Genomic DNA, 20884 nt, shown 5'->3' with positions numbered 1-20884 from the left:
AGACAAAATATTTGAAGCTACCACTCGAGAGGATATATTTTCATTTTATTTATATAAACCTTATAAATGATTCCATCTTAGGATGTTAACACTGACTCATGCTAGTATCAAATAAAATATAGCCAATGTAGAGAATTTTCACTACTATGATGTAAACATAATGATGGGGTTGAAAAAGCACTTAATAAAATGTATTTTAGTGACTGGATAATTCTAAACTAACGGTGAAGTGATAATAACTGCAATCAAGATTCAAAAATGAGAGCTTCCCTGGTGGCGCAGTGGTTGAGTCCGCCTGCCAATGTAGGGGATGCGGGTTTGTGTCCCAGTCCGGGAAGATCCCACATGCCGCGGAGCAGCTGGGCCCATGAGCCATGGCCGCTGAGCCTGTGTGTCTGGAGCCTGTGCTCCGCAACGGGAGAGGCCACAACCGTGAGAGGCCCGCGTACCGCAAAAAAAAAACCAAAAAACAAAAAAAAAGATTCAAAAATGAAAGAAATGTGTATAAGTCATTAACTGACTGTAAATTATACCCTTAGCTTTCTTCCTCAAAGCACCTTGATGATTTACCTGTTTTGCCTTTTAATTTTTTTTCACTAATATTATACGAGTGCCTTTCTTTTCCTTCCCTTTCATGTGTTCTGCAACTCCTCCCCCCTCCCACACACAACTTCACACATAAAGGCACCCAGAGTATGAAGGGCTCTATCAGGTCTAAACAAAGATCAGGTCCTGCATGGGCCCTGGAGCCTTTCCACTGGCGAGTTAACTCAGTGTACCAGTTATATGACACTTCTGAGCTTATTTAATCCTTTTTCTCAATATCTCTCAGAACTCCTAAAACGATTTTTTGTAATCCTGGTTTACACTTGCCTTCATCTATCTCGGAGGCTTTCGATCTTGGGAAGAAAAGCAGATCCGTTAGGGAACCATTAGTTATGCATTAAAAGCTACGGTTGTATAAGAAACAGGTAACAAAATGGTGAAGTATCTCAGTCAAAAAAATCAGTTAAGAATAGCAGACAGGAACAAAACGAGCTCTTTAGAAGGACCACCTCACTTTAAGCTTTAGATCCCATTGCCCACCATCTAAAACATCCCTCTGCTAGGAACACAGAAGTGCCTTACCTTCCACCGCGCCCAACCCGTCTTCGTGCAAATCCGATACACCTCTGGGGCACGGTCAGGGTGGTCAAGCAGTAGCGGTATCGCACATCCCCTAATCCTCCGTCGCTAGGACTAGTCCAAGGCCAGTTGCCAGTTTGGTCTAAGTGAGGCTTAAAAAGAAAAATCTGGATTATTTTTTTTGTCGGCTCCAGGTGAACAGTCTGTTACTTAAAAAGAGAACCCGAAACTTACAGCATAGTACTGACAGCCTGCCTTCCTACGGAAAGCAAAAGGACCATCGGGGTCATTCTCTTCCTCAGCTTCCGAAGAGCCAGACAGAACCTTTAAATAAAAGGAAGTGCGTCAGAACATGTGCCTTCCCACATTCCTCGTGTGTGTTCATGAGAAATCAGAAATGCTTACACTGACCTGGGAGAGAGGCTCTTCGTCCGAGCTGGGAAAGTCATACTGGTTCAGGTCTTTAGCGCTGAAGCCAGGCAGCGCGGCGGGGCCGGCCTGCTGAGGAGTGGCGGCAGCAGACGAAGGTAAGACTTTGGGCTTCTTTTCATATTTACGCTTAGGTCGGATAAGCTCGGCCTTATCTTGCTGCAATACAGTCATGAATTACACACTAGAAACCATGTTCAACAAACTGAAAGTTTGGGGGGAGTTTTAAAAATAAGTTTACTGCTAAAATGAAGGCATTCCCACTCATAAGAGATACAAGACCCTTAACATTCTGTCATCTTCTATTGTAAAGTCTTAGAGGTTGGTCTCTGTGAAAACAGGAATATGTTTCTACAACCTAAACATAATCATAATCAAGTAAAAGAAGAGAACAGAAGTTCTCCAGCTGCTGAAATCCTTGAACAACAATTAGTATTTACTGCTGGCTCCTGTGTCTGTTTCTTAGTTTTCTATGAAAATTCTAGGGGAGCATTTTTAAAAAGGGATGTCTAGTCTTTATTCTAAAGAATTAACAAATCAATATTGGCAAAGTAATAATGAAACATATACACAAAGCAAACTTCAGATAACTGTTAACATAGTGAAAAATAAATCCATAATGCTGAGATATTAAAAAAATAAAGAGTAGTAAGGACTTGCTAGCTAAACAATGAGAGAGAATTGCGAGCAGTTTTAGAGGATAAAGATATGAAATCATTATATAGGGAAACAACACGGGAATAAAACACAGAGGCAAGAGTGACAGAGCAATGAACACAGTGCATGTTAGAAATGTGTATGGCAGGTGAGGGCAGAGGCTAGGAGAGGTATGAATTTGAGGTACAGGCAACAGGCAAGAAAGATCAGAGGCAGAAATGATATTTGTTAGGAAGAAAAAGATTATGGCAGGTATCACGGCTGACATAAATATTTATACCAAGATTTATGCAGTTTATGGCATTACGGTTTTTAAAGAAAAGTTAATTATTCAACTATAAGGTATCTCTCTTTACAAGTTCTACTGCTATATCTAAAGGCCAGTCTTAAACCAAAAGCTGGCTTTCACGGTAGAGTTTATATACATATTTTTTCTTTTTCACTCTGAATCTAGTGATAAAATACCACTCAACATTATCAGCTACTACCGCCCACAGAAATTTTTATCACCTTATTAGCTTTAAACTCCTTCACGTCCATGGCTTCCTGGTGTTTGAACTGGCCGCTGTTGGTGAGGGGGACAACGGGGATGGAGTAAGCAGGTTTCATGGGCTGTCTCTGCGCCATGACCTCAGACACGATCTCGCCACTGTAGTCACCCAGACTATATCTGAAATGGCAAAGAAAGGAAGTTGAAAACGTTAGTTCAGGAAGTACTCATCCTCGTGACGACTAATAACTAACTGAGCTATAACTATAAATCCTGATTAGACCTAAGGTAACATTACAGGTAAACTATTTGCTGAATGCTTATTAAAACTAAAGATTACATAATTCCTATTCTTTCTTTTGCTTTTTGGCTTATAGCTTTATCTTGGCACCATTAATAGGTAACTGTGGGAAAGAAAACAAAGGTTTAAATCTTAACATAGCAATTTTGGCGAAAGATTCGGTGGAGATGTTGAAATTCATGCCTAAAATGGTACGGAGGAACTTTCTGCTAATTTGAGTTGCCTGTGCTATGAAACTAACTTTTCTGAAATGAATCACAATAAACTGATTAGTGGTTTTCTTTGGGAGTAGGGACTACGAAATAGGGGAGTGAGGCTTGAAGTTTTCACTGTGCTCCCTGCTAAAGGATTACCTGAGTGTTAAGATTATGGGCCTTGCCCTCTCCCCTTTTTATACTTCCCTGTTAAAAAGCTCAGTTAAGTGTTAAGAAAAAATTCAGTACCATCTAGTAAATAAAATAAAAGCTTTAGAAGTGACAAATGTTCTCTCCCTCACAGCCCTGCACACAACTCAAGTAAGGGCAAAAGAATATGACTCCAAGACGTAAATACCTGGCATGACTTCAGTAAACCTTAAAGTGACTGAACCCAGTCACGTTAGAAGTGAAAATAAGGAGAGGGACGTATGTAAAATATGCAAAGCATGCCACAGCACACAGTTCAGTAGTCTCTATTATTAAAAGAATATATTTCTGGAGTTACAGATAATTGCTTAGGACATAAATTAACTCTACACAAAATTCTAATGGCACCACGCTGCTAATGCTATTAAAATACACTTTACCTCTTTTCCATAATTTCCAGTGTTAAGTGCAATAGCTCCCTTTTACTCTTTTCTCTTCTTTTTATCATCTCTAGAATAGTAACAGCCCGACTCAGATCTCGACGCAGCTTAAGCATTTTTTCATAAGAGGCTTCATCATTTTTACGATTCTGTAAATGTGAATTTGCTTTGTTTAATGTCAATAAGCATTTCTGACTACTGGCATTCTGAGTATAGCTAGTGATATATAAGAATATATTTATTTGAAGGGTGAGATTAGAATTTAAAGACACTGAAATGGAACACGGTTTACCAGGAAATCAATTTTGAATATGGTTTTTAATGGATTAACATTAAAATATATCATTAATAACTCTAATGAATTTTAAGGCTGACATTTTAAATTAATATTTTTCATTACAATATATAGAAAGTCTGTCTAAACACAAATTAAAACACAGCCTTCAGATACTGAGATACTGATAATTATAAATAAATTTTCTTACATCAAAAACATTACTACAGAATTTCCCCAGGTTCTCTTACTTTTCGAGTCTGCATTTTTTCGGTACGTCTTCTAAAGGCCACGTAAGGGTCATTTGTGCTGGAGCCATCCCGCTTCTCTTGTTTCACTGCTGGGATGAGGGCCGGCCCTCGGCAGTCTCTTCTCCGTCTGACCCAGTGCTCGTGAACGTCCCTAATTAACTCATCGTCTTCTTTCAGCAGTAGTTTGGCTTCCTGCAGGCTGACTGGCTAAATGTAAAATCATTACGTCATTTTCACATAATACAAATAAAAGGCTCAAAAGTACCTGCAAATTTAAATGACAATAATCAAAACAACAGCAGTAACAACAGACATGCTGAGCACCTTGTACATGTCAGACCATGAGCTAGATGCTGTATATAAATTATTTAATTTTTGCAACAATCCTGCAATGTTTATCCATCTATTTTACAGATGGGGAAAGAGAGGCACAGAGAAATTTAAACATGCTGAATATTACACAGGCCAGTAACGGGCAGAGGTAAGACATGAACTCATGCTTGTCCGGAGCCTGCTTGCTTACCCTCTCCCCAGCATTACACTGTTTCCATATGGAAGAGAGATTTATATAGACATATACACACACTTAATATATATACAATGAAGCTGTACCTGCTGACCACTGCCTTTTTCTAGACGGTCAATCATCTCCTCAAACTGCAGTGGGCAGATGTCCATTTTCTTCTTCAGTTTATTCACAAAGACTTCATCTTCCGAATCCAAATCGTAATCGGGCTGCTCAGCATCCAAACTAAAAGCTGACAGAAAAAACCACAAGCAACCGTTTACTGTGTGAACACACGGGCAAAGCCTCTCGCGGGTGTCTGGACAATCTCTAAAGAAACAGGAAAGAGTTTTGAAAGACTGTGTTTTCAGACTCACAAACAATCTAAGCTTCCCACACTTAAAGTTTAAGAAAGAAGGGACTTCGCTCGTGGCGCAGCGGTTAAGAATCCGCCTGCCAATGCAGGGGACACGGGTTCAAGCCCTGGTCCCGGAAGATCCCACGTGCCGCAGAGCAGCTAAGCCTGTGCACCACAACTACTGAGCCCACATGCCACAACTACTGAAGCCCAGGCGCCTGGAGCCCGTGCTCTGCAGCAAGAGAAGCCACCGCAATGAGAAGCCCGTGCACCACAACAGAGAGTAGCCCCGCTCGCCACAACTAGAGAAAGCCCGCGCACAGCAACGAAGACCCAACACAGCCAAATTTAAATAAATAAACAAATAATTTAAAAAAAAAAAGCCTGTTCTAGATCACTCCCCTTTTTACTTTACAATCTTATTTGTTAAGCACTCGAATGTGCTTGATCTCCCAGAGAGGAAGCACTGTGTCTTATCCATCTCTGTACGTCAGTGCAGAGGCAGTAAACATGTTCATCTTGTACACCAACTCTGCACGCAGTACTCTACTGAAAAGCATTTGGATATTGACTCTATTCAAGTGGGAAAAAACCCTGAAAACATCTGCAGTCAGCGTGGTGACATCTGTGACAGGAACAAGGGGGGGGGGACCCTGCCTGCCCCACATGTGCCATCCCTGCTTCAAGACTGACACAGTATCTGGCCCATAGGAACCCAACGAATTATTTGTGCAACTATAACGTTATGCTTCATTTTCATTTTGACCTGTATCACACTTCTGTAACATTCCTAATTAAAATAAATGAACATTCAGATCCTTCATAAAAATATCTATAAGTTACCCTCTCTGCACCCATGTTTCCTGCACCATCAGCCCTTCAATGATTTTCCACCATCTAATTCTGTTTGCTGTTGCAATGTAAACAGAGATTTTGGAGATTCCCAAGTGGTTTAAAACTGTTGGATTAATGGGCTTCCCTAGTGGCGCAGTGGTTGAGAGTCCGCCTGCCAATGCAGGGGACACGGGTTCGTGCCCCGGTCCGGGAAGATCCCACATGCCGCGGGGCGGCTGGGCCCGTGAGCCATGGCCGCTGAGCCTGCGCATCCGGAGCCTGTGCTCCGCAAAGGGAGAGGCCACAACAGTGAGAGGCCCGCGTGCCGCAAAAAAAAAAAAACCAAAAAAAACCCAACTGTTGGATTAAACACACTTGTTGTTTTGTCCCTAACCAAAAAAATCCACATCTGTGGAGTAACCACTAGCCACGTATGACCAATTAGATTTAAATTAACTTAATGCAAAATTCAGTAGCCACATTTCAAGTGCTAAGTATTACATGTGGCTAGTGGTTACTGCTGTTACCAGACGCTACAGATTATAAAAACATTTCCATCATCACTGGAAGTTCTATTAAAGAGGGTGATCCAGATAATCCAAAAAGCCAAACTGATAGGGCCCAACTATCAGTGTTCTGCCTACTTAAGGGTGTACTTTATACGTGTGTAGGGTCTCGTTCATACATTGCTTTGGCACCCTCCACTATAAAATTTATTTTTCTTTTAGAGCAAATCACATTTACAAAGCTTAATTATTCATAAAAACTAAACAAGCCTACCTAGTATCACCTTACTTATGCATTATCAAGATACACTTGACATACTCCTGGCATACCTTATATCATCAATGACAAGTCACATCCAACAAATTAAGGCGATGGGAAAGGAAGATTCCCGCCCTAGGGAGCTCTATGTCTTTGCCACTGAAGTGACCAAGTGCCTGAGAGGCTGCTCTTGCCTGTGCCAGAAGCTTTTCTTTAGTTAATGCAAACACATCTAAGACCTTCAAATATGAGGAGAACCAAATCTTGTTCAGATATAAAATATTAAAACCCTAGAGAAAAGCTAACATGTAAAATCTCACTTTAGGATTTCATTTGACCAAAAAACCACAGCCAATGATTGAAGTGTAATTTGGCTTCAGCCAAATGTCCAACTGACAGCTCAGCTGCAGCTGATAAAGATGTAACATATGGGGCATCCCTGGTGGCGCAGTGGTTAAGAGTCCGCCTGCCGATGCAGGGGACATGGGTTCGTGCCCCGGTCCGGGAAGATCCCACATGCCGCGGAGCGGCTGGGCCCGTGAGCCATGGCCGCGGAGCCTGCGCGTCCGTAGCCTGTGCTCCGCAATGGGAGAGGCCACAACAGTGAGAGGCCCGCGTACCGCAAAAAAAAAAAAAAAAAAAAAAATGTAACATATATGCATCATGGTTCTAGAAACAGGAATATCTTCAAATTTCCTGGGCCATGTTACTGAGTGCAAAAAACAAGGTCTAAAGAGAAACAGGCAAATGAGTTGCCTCTTCTAATTGAGTTCTACCAATTACAGTAAGCCCTAGTTAGCCAATAATTGTTAACTATGGGAGACATACAGTAGAAGCTGACTCTGTTTAAAACATTCTGCTAGAGATAAACCCAGATATGTATACAGGTAAACAAAATACAGTATTCTATAGAGATGGAGGAGAAAATTCTATAGAAAATAAACCTAATAAAAAGAACACAACAGTACACGTAAATTGATTAGATTATTTTAAAGGAGATACAAAGTGGTACAAACCACTGTGCTTAAGAGTCCAGTAGTAAAGGTGAAATGCATACAAAAGTCTATGTAACAAATGCCATATTACAGCTCATACTAAGTGTGCACAGGTAGGTATGTCCATAACTCCAAGCAGCATTTTTAAATTACAGGAAGCAAATAGTGAAAGGGTATTTGGGTCCCCAAAATGGCACAAAACGTAGACTGGGAACAGAATAGAACTCCTGATGGAAAAGAAGGCACAGTATTCGAGGCTGAGGAGAAACCTCCCACAGCAGGGAGGGCACACAGGTTTCCGCTCAAGCACTAGCTCCCCGTGACTGGTAACAGCTACTTGCAAAGACCCTGGAATAAATTCTGGGCAGCAGAAAAGACCATCGTAATAGTGGTATTTACTGTGCGGTGGTAGGTATTTGACATCCTTGCTTGGACCTAAGAAGACAAAAGCGATCACTGGCTAGCTAGATCATGAAATTCTCCAACTTCTTTATATTTATAAACTACTGAGTCACTTCTAGAATGTACCTGGGGACAGTAAACAGAGAATCCCAGATCTGAAAGATTTGAAATCCTACCTAGGAAGTCCTTTGTAGTTAAAGTTCTGCTATATCTGCACGGTTGGTTGATGCTATAGATTTTATCTGTGAGAAAGTAAAACCAGAAGAATAATGGGGAAAGGGAAGGAGAAAATGTAATCTTTCAGATTCAGGGCATAAAGAAAGGACACACCTGTTCTGAGAGGTAATAAACAAAAGGAGGCTCTATAAAGATCTGTTTTTTAAAAATCTTTTCATTTATAAATAAATTCAAACTTATAAAAGCCTCCAAATAAAAACAGCACAAGGGACACCTGCATATCCTTTACCCAGATTCACCTGCTGTTAAAATTGTACTCCATTTGCTTTGTCACTTGCATGTGTGTGTCCTCTCCCCCTCCATGTGTATACACACACACACACCGCACACACCCCACACACACTATTTTGAGCCACCAGAGGGTAAATTACCTTCATAATGGCTCTTTCCTGCTAAATACTTCAGAGTGTGTTTCCACATAATCACAGTACAGTCATCAACTTTATATTCCACTTTTGCCAGCTGATCCAATAATTCATAACATTTCCCACTACAGTACACGACCACTCTGGGATCAGGTATTATTTTTCCTGACGTCTCTTTAGCCTCCTTTACTTTGGAACATTTCCACAGCCTTTCGCTGTCTTTTAGGACACTGATGATGTCTGTTTCAGGAGTATTACCATTCCCACTACTAGCAGGTTGCTCACTCTGTGTCTATGGGATTTTCCCCACTGTGATTAGGTTATACTCTCTTAGCTGCCACACCACTCGACTTTATTCTTAGTCCTTCCCAGGGTCTCACACCTAGAGGCACATGATGTTCATCTGTTTCTCATAAGTGGTGGTAACTGTGACCACCAGTCAAGATATTGCCCCATTACCCCACCGTATAACTGCCGCCCCCACCTGCCGCCGTAACTAATGAGCAGTTTGTGGGGAGAGTTTAAGGCCATGGAAATGTCCTGACCCTCATGAGAATTTCCCCTTACAGAGAGCACACACTGGCGATTCTCGTGTGGCTCAATCTCGGTCGCACTTAGTGCGAAGGTGATTCTCCAGCAGTCTCTTCGCACAGCACCGTTCAGCTCTTGACATTCTGTACTGTAAAACCACGAGACTACACTTCTGGTCATAGTAATAAGGCCCCATTTAGCACGGCTTATTACCAGTGTGGTGATAATGAATTCCTACTTTTTCCATGTTTGTAAGTCGTTCACTGTACCCAACTATTTCACTGCTTAAAATGTCCCTAAATTAGCCAGTGGAATATGCCTCTGCCATTTTTGTGAGTTCTTAATTTCTGGCATAACAAGATGTTCCAGGGTTATCTTGTACTTATCCTGCCCCAGCCCTGGGATCAGCCATTTCTCTGCATATTCTTGGCCCTATTTAGCAGGGAACAGATCAGGGAATAGGTGCTAGGTGTGCTTATTGCTACTGAGTATTTTTTGCTTCTTGGCTCTACCAGTGGACAGAACCGGAAATGCACAGATCTGTATCTACACACACATGTATACGTATTCAAATACACACCAAGACTGCCTGATAAAAAAGATTTCCTTTGAGGATTAACAGGAGAGAACCTTGAGACCCGAGTGCAAAGGGGAAGGGGGAGAGAGAATTGTTCCTGCCTATCCTGGTCAGAACTGTTTTTGTCCTTTCTGCCAGTATGAATAGGAAAGGAGAAGTCCTAGCTGTACAATCTAGAAGGCTTCCAGATCACCAATCAAAAGAGAAACAGCATTAAGACCCTGTGGAGCAGGAGATGCTGAATAGCACTCTGAAATAGTTTAGAAAAGTAACCACAGTTTGGAACTATAAGAAGGGGATGACGGTTTTAATACAGGTTTCTTCCTTTACAGCTCTGATAGGAGAAAATTATGCTCTCTTTCCTAAGCCTGTTAAAAGACAAGGAAAACGTTGAGATTTTCCAAATAAATGTTCAATGAAATGTTAACAGATAACATGTAATGAATATATTTTGAAAATGCTGGGTTAAAAGAAACTTTCTTTTTTAACTGTGAGATTCCCAGAGCCTATAAGTAATATGCATTGTAACTCTGGGGGTGGAAGGAGAATATAACAGGCAATAATTCTCAAACGTGTTTATCATTACTTTTTTAGGCAATACTAATTATCATCTTTAAAACTCCAAGGAGCAGTTTGTGTAAATTAGTTTAAGAGTTTTACAAAATAGAAATTATGAGAATTGAAATGAACCGGTCTACATACATAATTCAAGGCAATGTACCCTTCATAAGCAACTTCTTAGACCACCTGGCATTCAAGATTCAATTTTAACTTTGCAGAAATTTACAGTATAACTAGCCTTTTCTTGTGTATTGTAGTATACTAAAAGCCAATACCAATTTTTAAAGAATTAACATCAATTTTACACAATTTCTTCCAGAAAATAAGAGGAAACACTTCCCAACTTGTTTTATGAGGCCAGTATTACCCTGATACCAAAACCTGACAAGGCAGAGCACACACACACAAACACAAAAGACTACCGGCCAATATCTTTCATGAATTTAGATGCAAAACTCCTCAATAAAATCGCACCTAACAATGTATGAAAAAAATAATACACCACAGCCAAGTGGGATTTATTCCAGGTATGCAAGGCTGGTTCAATATTTGAAAACCAACCAATACAACCTATCATATCAAAGGCTAAAGAAGGAAAAAAAAAAAATCACATGGCCTTATCAATGTCAATGTCAATGCAGAAAAAGCATTTGCATTGTCATTCTGCAATGTCATTGCAGAAAAAGCATTTGACAAATTCAACAGTCATGATACAAACTCCCAGTACCCTAGGAATACAGGGGAACTTCCTCAATCTCATAGAAGCAACTACGAAAAGAAACCACCCTACAGGTGACATAATACTTAATGGTGAAAGACTAAATTCCTTCCCTCTAAGATCAGGAACAAGGCAAGGATGTCTGCTCTCACCATTCTTATTTTAAAATCATATTCAAGTTCTAACCACTATACTAAGGCAAGAAAGCAATTAAAGACATACAGGTTGGAAAGGAAAAACAAAACCATTTCTATTTGCAGACTACGACATGATTTTCCATTCAGAAAATCCCAAAGAATCTGCAAACATCTCCAAGAACTAATATGTAATTTCAGTTAAGGCCACAGGACATAAGCTCAACATACAATTAAGCTGCATTTCTGTATACAATGAAAAAGTGGAAACCAAAATCAAAAGCACAATACCATTTTCAAATGTTCCAAAGAAAACAGGTATAAATCTAAAAAGAAGTACTAAAAAACCATGGCTCTCTATGATGAAAATTAAAAAGTCTCAACTTTATAAAAGAAATCAAAGAAGACGTAAATACTTGGAGGGTCACACAGTGGTCGTGGGCTGGAAGACTCAACACAGGAAAGATGTCAGCTCTCCCTACAATGATCTATAGGGTTAAGTGCAATTTCTATCAAAACCTCAGCAGGTTTCTTTGCAGATACAAACTTATTGTAATATTTACAGGGAAAAGCCCTAGAATACCCAAAACAATCTTGAAGGAGAAAAATAAAGGAGGAAGTACTCTCCCTGATGTTAAGGATTATCATAGAGCTGCAGTAATCAGGACAGTGGTACTGTCTCGGGATAAACACAGAAATCAGTGGAATAGTGGATGAACAGAAGCCAGAAATAGAGACTCATCAACATGCATAATTAATTTCTTGCCAAGAAGCAAAAGCAATCAATGGAGGAGGGATCACTTTTTCAATAAATGGTGCTGGAACAATTAGATACCCAGAATGGAGGCAGGGGGAACACCATGACCTAAACCTCACACTCAAAATTGATCACATACTTAAACGTAAAAGGAAGGGACTTCCCTGGTGGCGCAGTGGTTAAGAATCCGCCTGCCAATGCAGGGGACACGGGTTCGAGCCCTGGTCCGGGAAGATCCCACATGCCGAGGAGCAACTAAGCCCGTGAGCCACAACTACTGAGCCTGTGCTCTAGAGCCCACGAGCCACAACTACTGAGCCCACGTGCCGCAACTACTGAAGCTCGCGCACCTAGAGCCCGTGCTCCGCAACAAGAGAAGCCACCGCAGTGAGAAGCCTGCGCACAGCAACGAAGAGTAGCCCCCGCTCGCTGCAACTAGACAAAGAGTAGCCCCCACTCGCTGCAACTAAACGAAGACCCAACGCAGCCAAAAACAAATAAATTTATTAAATAAAAAAAAAATGTAAAATGTAAAACTGTGAAACTTCCAGAACAGGTCATACGACAAAATCTTTGGACCCCAGGCAAAACAAAGAGTAGTCTTAGAGTTGATACCAAAATCATGAACTGTAAGAGGAAAATTGGTAAATGGATCTCATCAAAATTAAAAACTTCTGCTCTGTGAAAATCTGTTAAGAGAATGAAAAGACAAATTATATACTGGGAGAAAATATTTCCAGATCACATATGACAAAGGCGTGTGTCTAGAATATATAAACAAAACAAAATCCTCAAAACTCAACATTAAAATAAACAATCTAATTAGAAAATGGGCAAAAGACCTGTGCGATGATTTCACCAAATAAGATATATAGATGGCAAACACATGAGAAGACGTTTAACATGTTAGCCATTTAGAGAAACACAAATTTAAAGTACAATGAGAGGGCTTCCCTGGTGGCGCAGTGGTTGAGAGTTCGCCTGCCGATGCAGGGGACATGGGTTCGTGCCCTGGTCCGGGAAGATCCCACATGCTGCAGAGCGGCTGGGCCCATGAGCCATGGCTGCTGAGCCTGCGCGTCCGGAGCCTGTGCTCCACAACGGGAGAGGCCACAACAGTGAGAGGCCCGCGTACCGCAAAAAAAAAAAAAAAAAAAAGTACAATGAGATATCACTGCACACCTATTAGAATGGCTAAAATTAAAAAGTGATAACCTCAAATGCTGGCAAGGATACAGGAGAAACTGGATCACACATACACTGCTGATGATAATGTAAAACAGTACCTCCACTCTGGGATACAGTGTAGACGTTCTTGTCAAACTAAAAATGTATGACCCAGCAACTACTCTAAAGGTAATTAAGCCAGAGAAATAAAAATTTATGTTCACTCAAAAATCTGTACATGAACACTCATAGCAGCTTTATTTGAAATATCAATAGTTAAAATCTGGAAACTACCCAAATGTCTTTCAGTGGGTGAGCAGTGAAACATGCAGTGCACATGGATCACGGAAGACTGCTCAGCAAGAGGAAAGAAGGACTACTGATACATGCAACAGCTTGGATGAACGTCAAGGAGGCTATGCTAAGAGGAAAAAGTCAGTCTCAAAAGGATATATACTGCATGATTTCATCTATGTTACCTTCATCAACAAACATAATTACAGAGATGGAGAACAGACTAGTGGTTGCCGGGGCTAGGGGTGCATTTAAAGGAGCAACAAGATGGAGTCTTGGGGTGATGGTACAATTATCTTAATTGTGGTGGTGATTATACAAGGCTTCACATGTTCTGTGAATCTATAATCATCCAAGACAAAATGTTAAAAGAAATCCAAAGGCAGCTAACACTAATTTAGCTGTCTTTATTAACATTCCAATGTAATACATCTTTCCAAATTTGTACCGATGCAAAAAAATTTTTCCCAAAATAATTCACAATTCTGCTCCCATTTTATTACTATTATTTGATTACAATGTCAACAAAGTCAATTCCTTTTTAAATACAGTCCCTTTTGACTCTTCTGACCACAATTTAATCCATGAGCTACAAATAAAATGTGGTTTGTGAATTTTGGTCATCAATAAGCAACTATTTGTAAAACATGCATTCAAATTTTTTTTTCTGATAGTAATGATAATGTAAATTGATTGATGTAATTTTATCTTGCTCAGTGCTGCTTCAACCTAAAAGCCTGTATTCGTGAGATAATACAGCCTGTGGCTGTGGAATGCAGTGTGGCTCTAGTTCACGTGTAGAGGAAGGATCAGTTCTGGTACTTTCACACTGACATGATTTTCCAGAGAACTGATTTTTAGGTCCTAATATTGGTCAAAATTGTTTAGAATGTCTGTGTCTGACATGTTATTAAACATGTGAGTGGGCAAGAAAACACATGCTGCTTGTTTGGTTCACTTCAAAGTAGCCTTTAATAAATTAGAAAAATTTCTTTTTTTTCTAAAGGAAGTCAGGAAGATTAGGTACAAGTCAGAGGTAAAGATGAAAAAACATTACAAGTTAAAACTATCAAACGCCAATACAGAACTGATAAGAGTCAATACAGGCATTATGTCTACTTTTAGTTTTCATATTCAAGAAATAGTTAAAAAAAAAAATGCTTAGAATCCAGGACAGGAACTAGATCATCTGGAGAGAGGTTAAATGAGTCAGAAAAGTAGTTAATAAGCTGGAAACTGGTTAAAGCTAGTTTCTCTATGTCCGTAGAAAGAACAATAAGAACAAAACAGATTTATATTGTCCTGAGAAAAAGTTGAAACAGGCCCCTGGAAAAACCTCTTGATCATAAAGGTCAGCAAGACCACAATGAAAGCTGTAGCAATTTTACCTTAGTAACCTTTCAATTATCTGTTTAAGTTGTCCACTATGTGGGGACTGAGTGAATGAAATATATTTGCCTAAGTCTACAAGCTCTCAGCTGTTCTTCATCAAATGTGATTAGCTATCAAAGGATCATTTCCAATGAAGAGCCTATCAGTACCAAGTGAGACAAGTTACCAATTAAAAATGCTATATTTATAAAAATTAGGGGAATTCTCTGGCAGTCAGGTGGTAAGGACTCAGCACTTTCACTGCCAAGGGTCTGGGTTCGATCCCTGGTTAGGGAACTAAGATCCCACAAGCCGCGCAGCTCGGCCAAAAAAGAAAAAACGAAAAATATTAGTAGAAACACAGACGGGGTTGGCAGACTACAGCCCGTAGGCCAATACTGGGTTGCCATCTGTTTTAGTCAATACAGTTTTATTGGAACACAGAGTAAAATAGCTGTGACAGAGACTGAATGACCCGCAAAGCCTGAAATACTTACAGAAAAGGTTTGCTGACTTCTGACTTCTATTAAGAAATTCTTTAAGGCAATTAACATTACTATTTCTGAAGAGTAAGAAAATGATCTCTACATCTAAGGTATATTCTTTATCCTACTCATCTACAGTAGCATAAGGTCCCATAGTGAGATGAAGCCAAAAATCTGGGATGAAAATGCTATCTTTTCTGTCAGGCAGAGAGCTCAAGCACAATTATAAAAGGTGAAAATGGGCTCTAATAACTCTCAAGCTGATTCTGGTCAGCGAAGTGGGTACTGAAAATGGCCCCGAACTGATAAAAACCTGCCGAGAGTTACAGAAGAAGAGAATGCACAGTACAGTTACCAGAAGAGGAATTACTTACGCTGTATGTGAATGAGCTGCTTTGGCATCCTGAACTCCCCGGGGTAAATGGACTCATAGTAAGCGATGTTGCTTTCTGCCTCCGGGACTGGAATGACCATGTTGTCCCTCTTCTCGCCATACACCTGCTGTGCCGAGATAGCCCGCTGAAGATGGTGTTCCTAAAAAGAGGGAAAAAGAGGTAAGTTACGTATTAAAAAACTAGCAAACAGAACATGTAGCCTCATGAAGAGGTTTTCATTTGTTTTTAAAATAGAGGAATTTTAGTAGCCTTGCAAGGATGCTAACAATACAGTTGTGGTAAAAACATTTTGAATAGAAACAAGATTTTGTCAGATACACTGTATATTTCCTCAATTTTTTTTTTTTTTTTTTTGTGGTACGCGGGCCTCTCACTGTTGCGGCCTCTCCCGTTGCGGAGCACAGGCTCCGGACGCACAGGCTCAGCGGCCATGGGTCACGGGCCCAGCCGCTCCGCGGCATGTGGGATCTTCCCGGACCGGGGCACGAACCTGCGTCCCCTGCATCGGCAGGCGGACTCTCAACCACTGCGCCACCAGGGAAGCCCTATTTCCTCAATTTAAGAAAAGGTACTACACCGAAATTGAGAGTTAAATTATACAAAAGATTCCAAAAACTGACTAAAACTGTTATTAAAGTTTGCATTTTATAGGGACTTCCCTGGTGGTGCAGTGGTTAAGAATCCGCCCGCCAATGCAGGGGACACGGGTTCGAGCCCTGGTCCGGGAAGATCCCACATGCCTCGGACCAACTAAGCCCGTGCAGCACGACTACTGAGCCTGCGCTCTAGAACGCGCGAGCCACAACTACTGAGCCCACGTGCCACAACTACCGAAGCCCGCGTGCCTAGAGCCCACGCTCCGCAACAAGAGAAGCCACCGCAGTGAGAAGCCTGCGCACCGCAACCAAGAGTAGCTCCCGCTCGCTGCAACTAGAGAAAGCCCGTGCACAGCAACGAAGACCCACCGCAGCCAAAAATAATACATAAATTTATTTTTAAAAAAGAAGTTTGCATTCTACAGATGAGACTGTTTTAAAAAGAGGGTTAAAACATTCAAACGTACTGTATGACGAAAGCAGGCTTTGTATAAAAAATATTTTATCGATTCTAATTGCTTATTCATACAGTGTTTCATAAATGTCATACAAATCAACTAATATGATCATTCCAAAGAAGGGTACAGATTATTGTCTCCATTTTTCATTCACGAAGCTGACACAGATTCAAACCTGGTCTGTGTTTCGAGTAATAACCTTTCTTCTGAATTTCTGGAGCCCTTTTTGAACGGTAGTAAAGTATAGGGATTGAAGGCAAAGGCTCCAGAGGTTGTGACTCCTGGCAAGACACTTCATTCTTCTAAATCTGTTTCCTCCAGGAAAAGAAAAATAGAATCTTCCACGGATGGTTGGAGATTTAAGTAAGCTAAATGAGCATTAAATGTTTAGTACAATGCTTGGCAGTTACAGGTGCTCAAAATAAGCTTTGGTTGAGGTGCCACACAAAGATTTTCACCAGCTGCCACAGAAATATCTGTTCTCACCCACCCCATCATCATTGAATTTTGATAAACATTTCATTAAATTTAAGCTAGTTTTTAAAATACTGTATATAAAATACAAGTTGAAGGATGAAAAACATTCCAACAGTATGAAAACAAAAAATTCCAGTCTTCATACGTAGCCTCTGTTAATGTTACATATACGTATGTATCAATTCACACCTAGGATTCTGCTGCGCAACATACAGAGCTTTATCCCTAGGGCTTTGGTCCCTTGACATACCTCGGAGATTCTTCCATACTGATACTTTCACTACCATTTTTGCAACAGCTGCATTGTATTCCACTATGTGGATGTACCGTAACTTATTTAACCAGACACGAACTGATAGGGAAAAAACCCTGGAAGCAACTTAAATGCCTATCCTTCTCCCTGAACGCTGCAAAAACCAATCCTGTACTACTATATGTATGAGACACCTTTGTGAGCCCGTGAAAGCATCTGTAGGACAAGAGACGGAAGCGCTCAAAGGATATATGAAGTTACAGCACACATTCCTACCACTCCTTGCAGTAACTCCTTAACATCTCTTTTCAATTTTAAAATGACCCATTTTATTTTAGGTTAATTTCTTTACAATGAGTTTTTCTTCCCTTACGTGTTGCTGTTTGTTCATTTTCAAAAGTGCTGCTTTTCTTTTTCTCATTGATGTTTAAATATGTGGATTATTTTCCTTTTCAATATTAAGGAAGTTAGCCCCCATGTAATAAAACTGACAACTGTTTTCCTGAAGTTTGACTTCTGATTTTGTTTAGAGGATTTTTTCCACGCAGGAAAGTTCTATTAGTCAAATTTATTAACCTTTTCCTTTATGATTCTGTCATCCTTAGTAACAGGTATAAATCGTATAGTCACAAACTAGGGTGTGTAAACAAAACCTTTCATTTTTATAACTCAACTTATCTTTGATTCAGGCTGCCTTGTGGCTCCTGGGAGCTGGTAGAAACTAAGTGTGAGGGGGGGAGGGGTGACTCCGAACAGCCTATGGGCGTGTGTACTGGCCCTTGTGCCCTCTGACACAGGGTGCTTCTGAGCCCCAGGGGGGAAATCAATCACAGGTGTACTCTTCTCCTCTCAGATACCCTCAAAGAGCAAGAGAAATTTTCTGTGACCTATGCCCCCTACTTACATCAAACTCAAGGAGGGAGCGGGGGAGCGAGGCACACTATTCTTCATTTGCATTTTGTCCTTAATCCATTAGCATTTCTCTGTGTAGGTGAACATGTGAGAGACGGTTTATTTTTTTGTATACGGAGTGACAGCAAGCCATCTCGAAGGGTATAGGAACGTCATGCATAAAATCACCTATTCCCGGGCTTCCCTGGTGGCGCAGTGGTTGAGAGTCCGCCTGCCGATGCAGGGGACGCGGGTTCGTGCCCCGGTCCGGGAAGATCCCACATGCCGCGAAGCGGCTGGGCCCGTGAGCCATGCCCGCTGGGCCTGTGTGTCCGGATCCTGTGCTCCGCAACGGGAGAGACCACAACAGTGAGAGGCCCGCGTAGCGCAAAAAAAAAAAAAAAAAAAAAAAAAACCTATTCCCTATTTTAATGACTAAAAATGTGCCTTTCTCAGAATTCCACTTGCACTTGGGAGTACTTCCAAGTTCTTTTGCCCTCCTCTGCTCAACTGCCTCCTCTGCTAGTATTTAACGTGTTTTTCAAAGTGCAGCCGCAGACTACATTTTATTATCTAGTGCTGACTAGTTTACTAAATCCACTCCTCATGATTCTTTTTCAGAAACTTCCTGGCTATTTCATTCACTTCTCTAGATGGACCACAATGAAAATGACTTTCCAGGTGTGAAATGGGACCCCTAAGGGCTTTAGATTTTTTACAGGCACTGCAGTGTGGTGCTTAAGAACATGATTTGTAATTGGGAGCGCTCTGGATTGGAAGGTTGGCTCCACGGTTTACTAGCTCCATGACTTTGGGACTCGGGACAAGATATTCATACCAGCAAGTTTTATTACCTATAAATGTATACTGTGTACCTACCATATGGGATTGTGGTTAAGATAAAATGGCTGAGACACACTACCTACCTAAAACATGGTAGCAAATGTGTACCTTTCATTACTAGAGAAGCTGAAGATTTACCATATGCTTGTTACCATTCCTATTCTTTCTAGTGTTAACAGCATTCTGTAGAAAGACTTCCTTATCTTTATATCCATTTTCCTAGAATCATGAAATCAAACTTTTTATCAATATTATAGTAAATACTGCTTTAAAAAAATCTTCCATGTGTTTTCTTGTTTTATAAAATATTCGACAAAATTTCCTCATAAGGAACATAAGGAGCCAAGATATGTACAATATACAACAAATATGTTCTTCTAAGCCTTAAAAATCACTCCTCAACAACTGGTGTGTAACTATAACCTTAAACCTTCCTATTTACTGTAGCCCTGTGTATGTACAAAGACTCGAGGATGGGAAGGAGACCACACACAGGTGCCGGTGTGGCTGCAGCACAGGGGGGTGAGAGTGCAAAGGGGGTCAGGGTCAAATCATGCAGGGACATGGGGCATGTTACGGACTTGTCCTTGTACTAAGAGCAACAGTGGCTGAAGGATTTTAAAGATCAGCCTGGCTGCTGTCTAGAAAACGGACCATATTCTAGAAAATGGAACATGCATAGCCTTTAAATGGTTCAGAATAATATTTAATGAAATGGAAAAACCCATCAATTTATTAAGTAAAAAGACAGATCTGAAAATTGTATGTTCAGGATATTTGTATTTAATCTTTTTTAAAAGCAAAAGACATAATTGAACACACACAAATATAGGAAAAAGTCTAAAAGCAGCTGAACACGTAACAATCCTTCTCTCTATGCTCCTTTATTCTTCTCACTGCTATATTTTTCCAAAGCTCTTACAGTCCTCTGACATGTCATATCCTTGGTTTGTTTACTGTTGTCACCCCTTCCTCCCCCCCGCAATCTAAGCATCGTGAGGGCAGGGATTTTTGTCTATTTTGTTCACTGCTAAATAACCACCCGAAAACAGTGCCGAGTACAAAGCATGGTGCTTAAATATCTGTTGAATGAATATGTATGTAGGTATCTGTGTATGTACACACACACACATACCACACAGATGCAAGCAGGCACACATATGTGTCAAGTTTCAAAGTATGTACACCAGTTAACAGATCACCTCCTGGTGATATAATTTTGAAATACTCTTCTATAATTTTATTTCCCTTATTTTCTAAAATTCTTTGTAATTCTTTTTGACAAAAAATATTTGAGTACATCTCACTACATGATTTTCTAAAACAAAGGTAATTTCTGAAAGACACAATTTATTTAGTTCAGTAAAACCCTTCCCATTTAAGTCAGGTTTAGTTCCAGAGTAAAACATTACACTTGCAGCTTTCCAGGTAAAGAACGTATTTTTAAAACCCCAAACTATATACATCTACTTCCAAGAAAAAAACATTAAATTATATTAAAGTAACATTAAATTATAAGTGAAAATGAAATTTTTGCTTTGAGTAGGAAGCTGTGAAATGGTGAAGCCAAGTAATACATGAAATAAATTAGAATAAGATGAGCT

The 20884-nt window shown here is 40.4% G+C and overlaps 1 protein-coding gene across 3 annotated transcripts in view; it reads right to left on the bottom strand.

The window, feature by feature from the left end:
* EPC1 (enhancer of polycomb homolog 1) overlaps positions 1-20884 on the bottom strand; it is a 95200-nt gene that overhangs the window by 13725 nt on the left and 60591 nt on the right. For all 3 annotated transcript variants that reach the window (XM_082647687.1, XM_082647685.1, XM_082647686.1), the window contains exons 2-9: positions 15742-15901; positions 4924-5069; positions 4312-4518; positions 3787-3935; positions 2722-2881; positions 1537-1713; positions 1360-1449; positions 1129-1277 (exon numbers count right to left, since the gene is read on the bottom strand). In XM_082647687.1, the coding sequence (XP_082503813.1) occupies positions 1129-1277; positions 1360-1449; positions 1537-1713; positions 2722-2881; positions 3787-3935; positions 4312-4518; positions 4924-5069; positions 15742-15901 (1238 nt within the window). The remainder of the gene's footprint in view (positions 1-1128; positions 1278-1359; positions 1450-1536; positions 1714-2721; positions 2882-3786; positions 3936-4311; positions 4519-4923; positions 5070-15741; positions 15902-20884) is intronic.

This window comes from Grampus griseus, assembly GCF_964374135.1.
Source record: "Grampus griseus genome assembly, chromosome: 2".
Lineage (NCBI taxonomy): Eukaryota > Metazoa > Chordata > Mammalia > Artiodactyla > Delphinidae > Grampus > Grampus griseus.
Note: the sequence above shows the minus strand (reverse complement) of the source record. Positions and strands in the feature narration are given on the sequence as shown.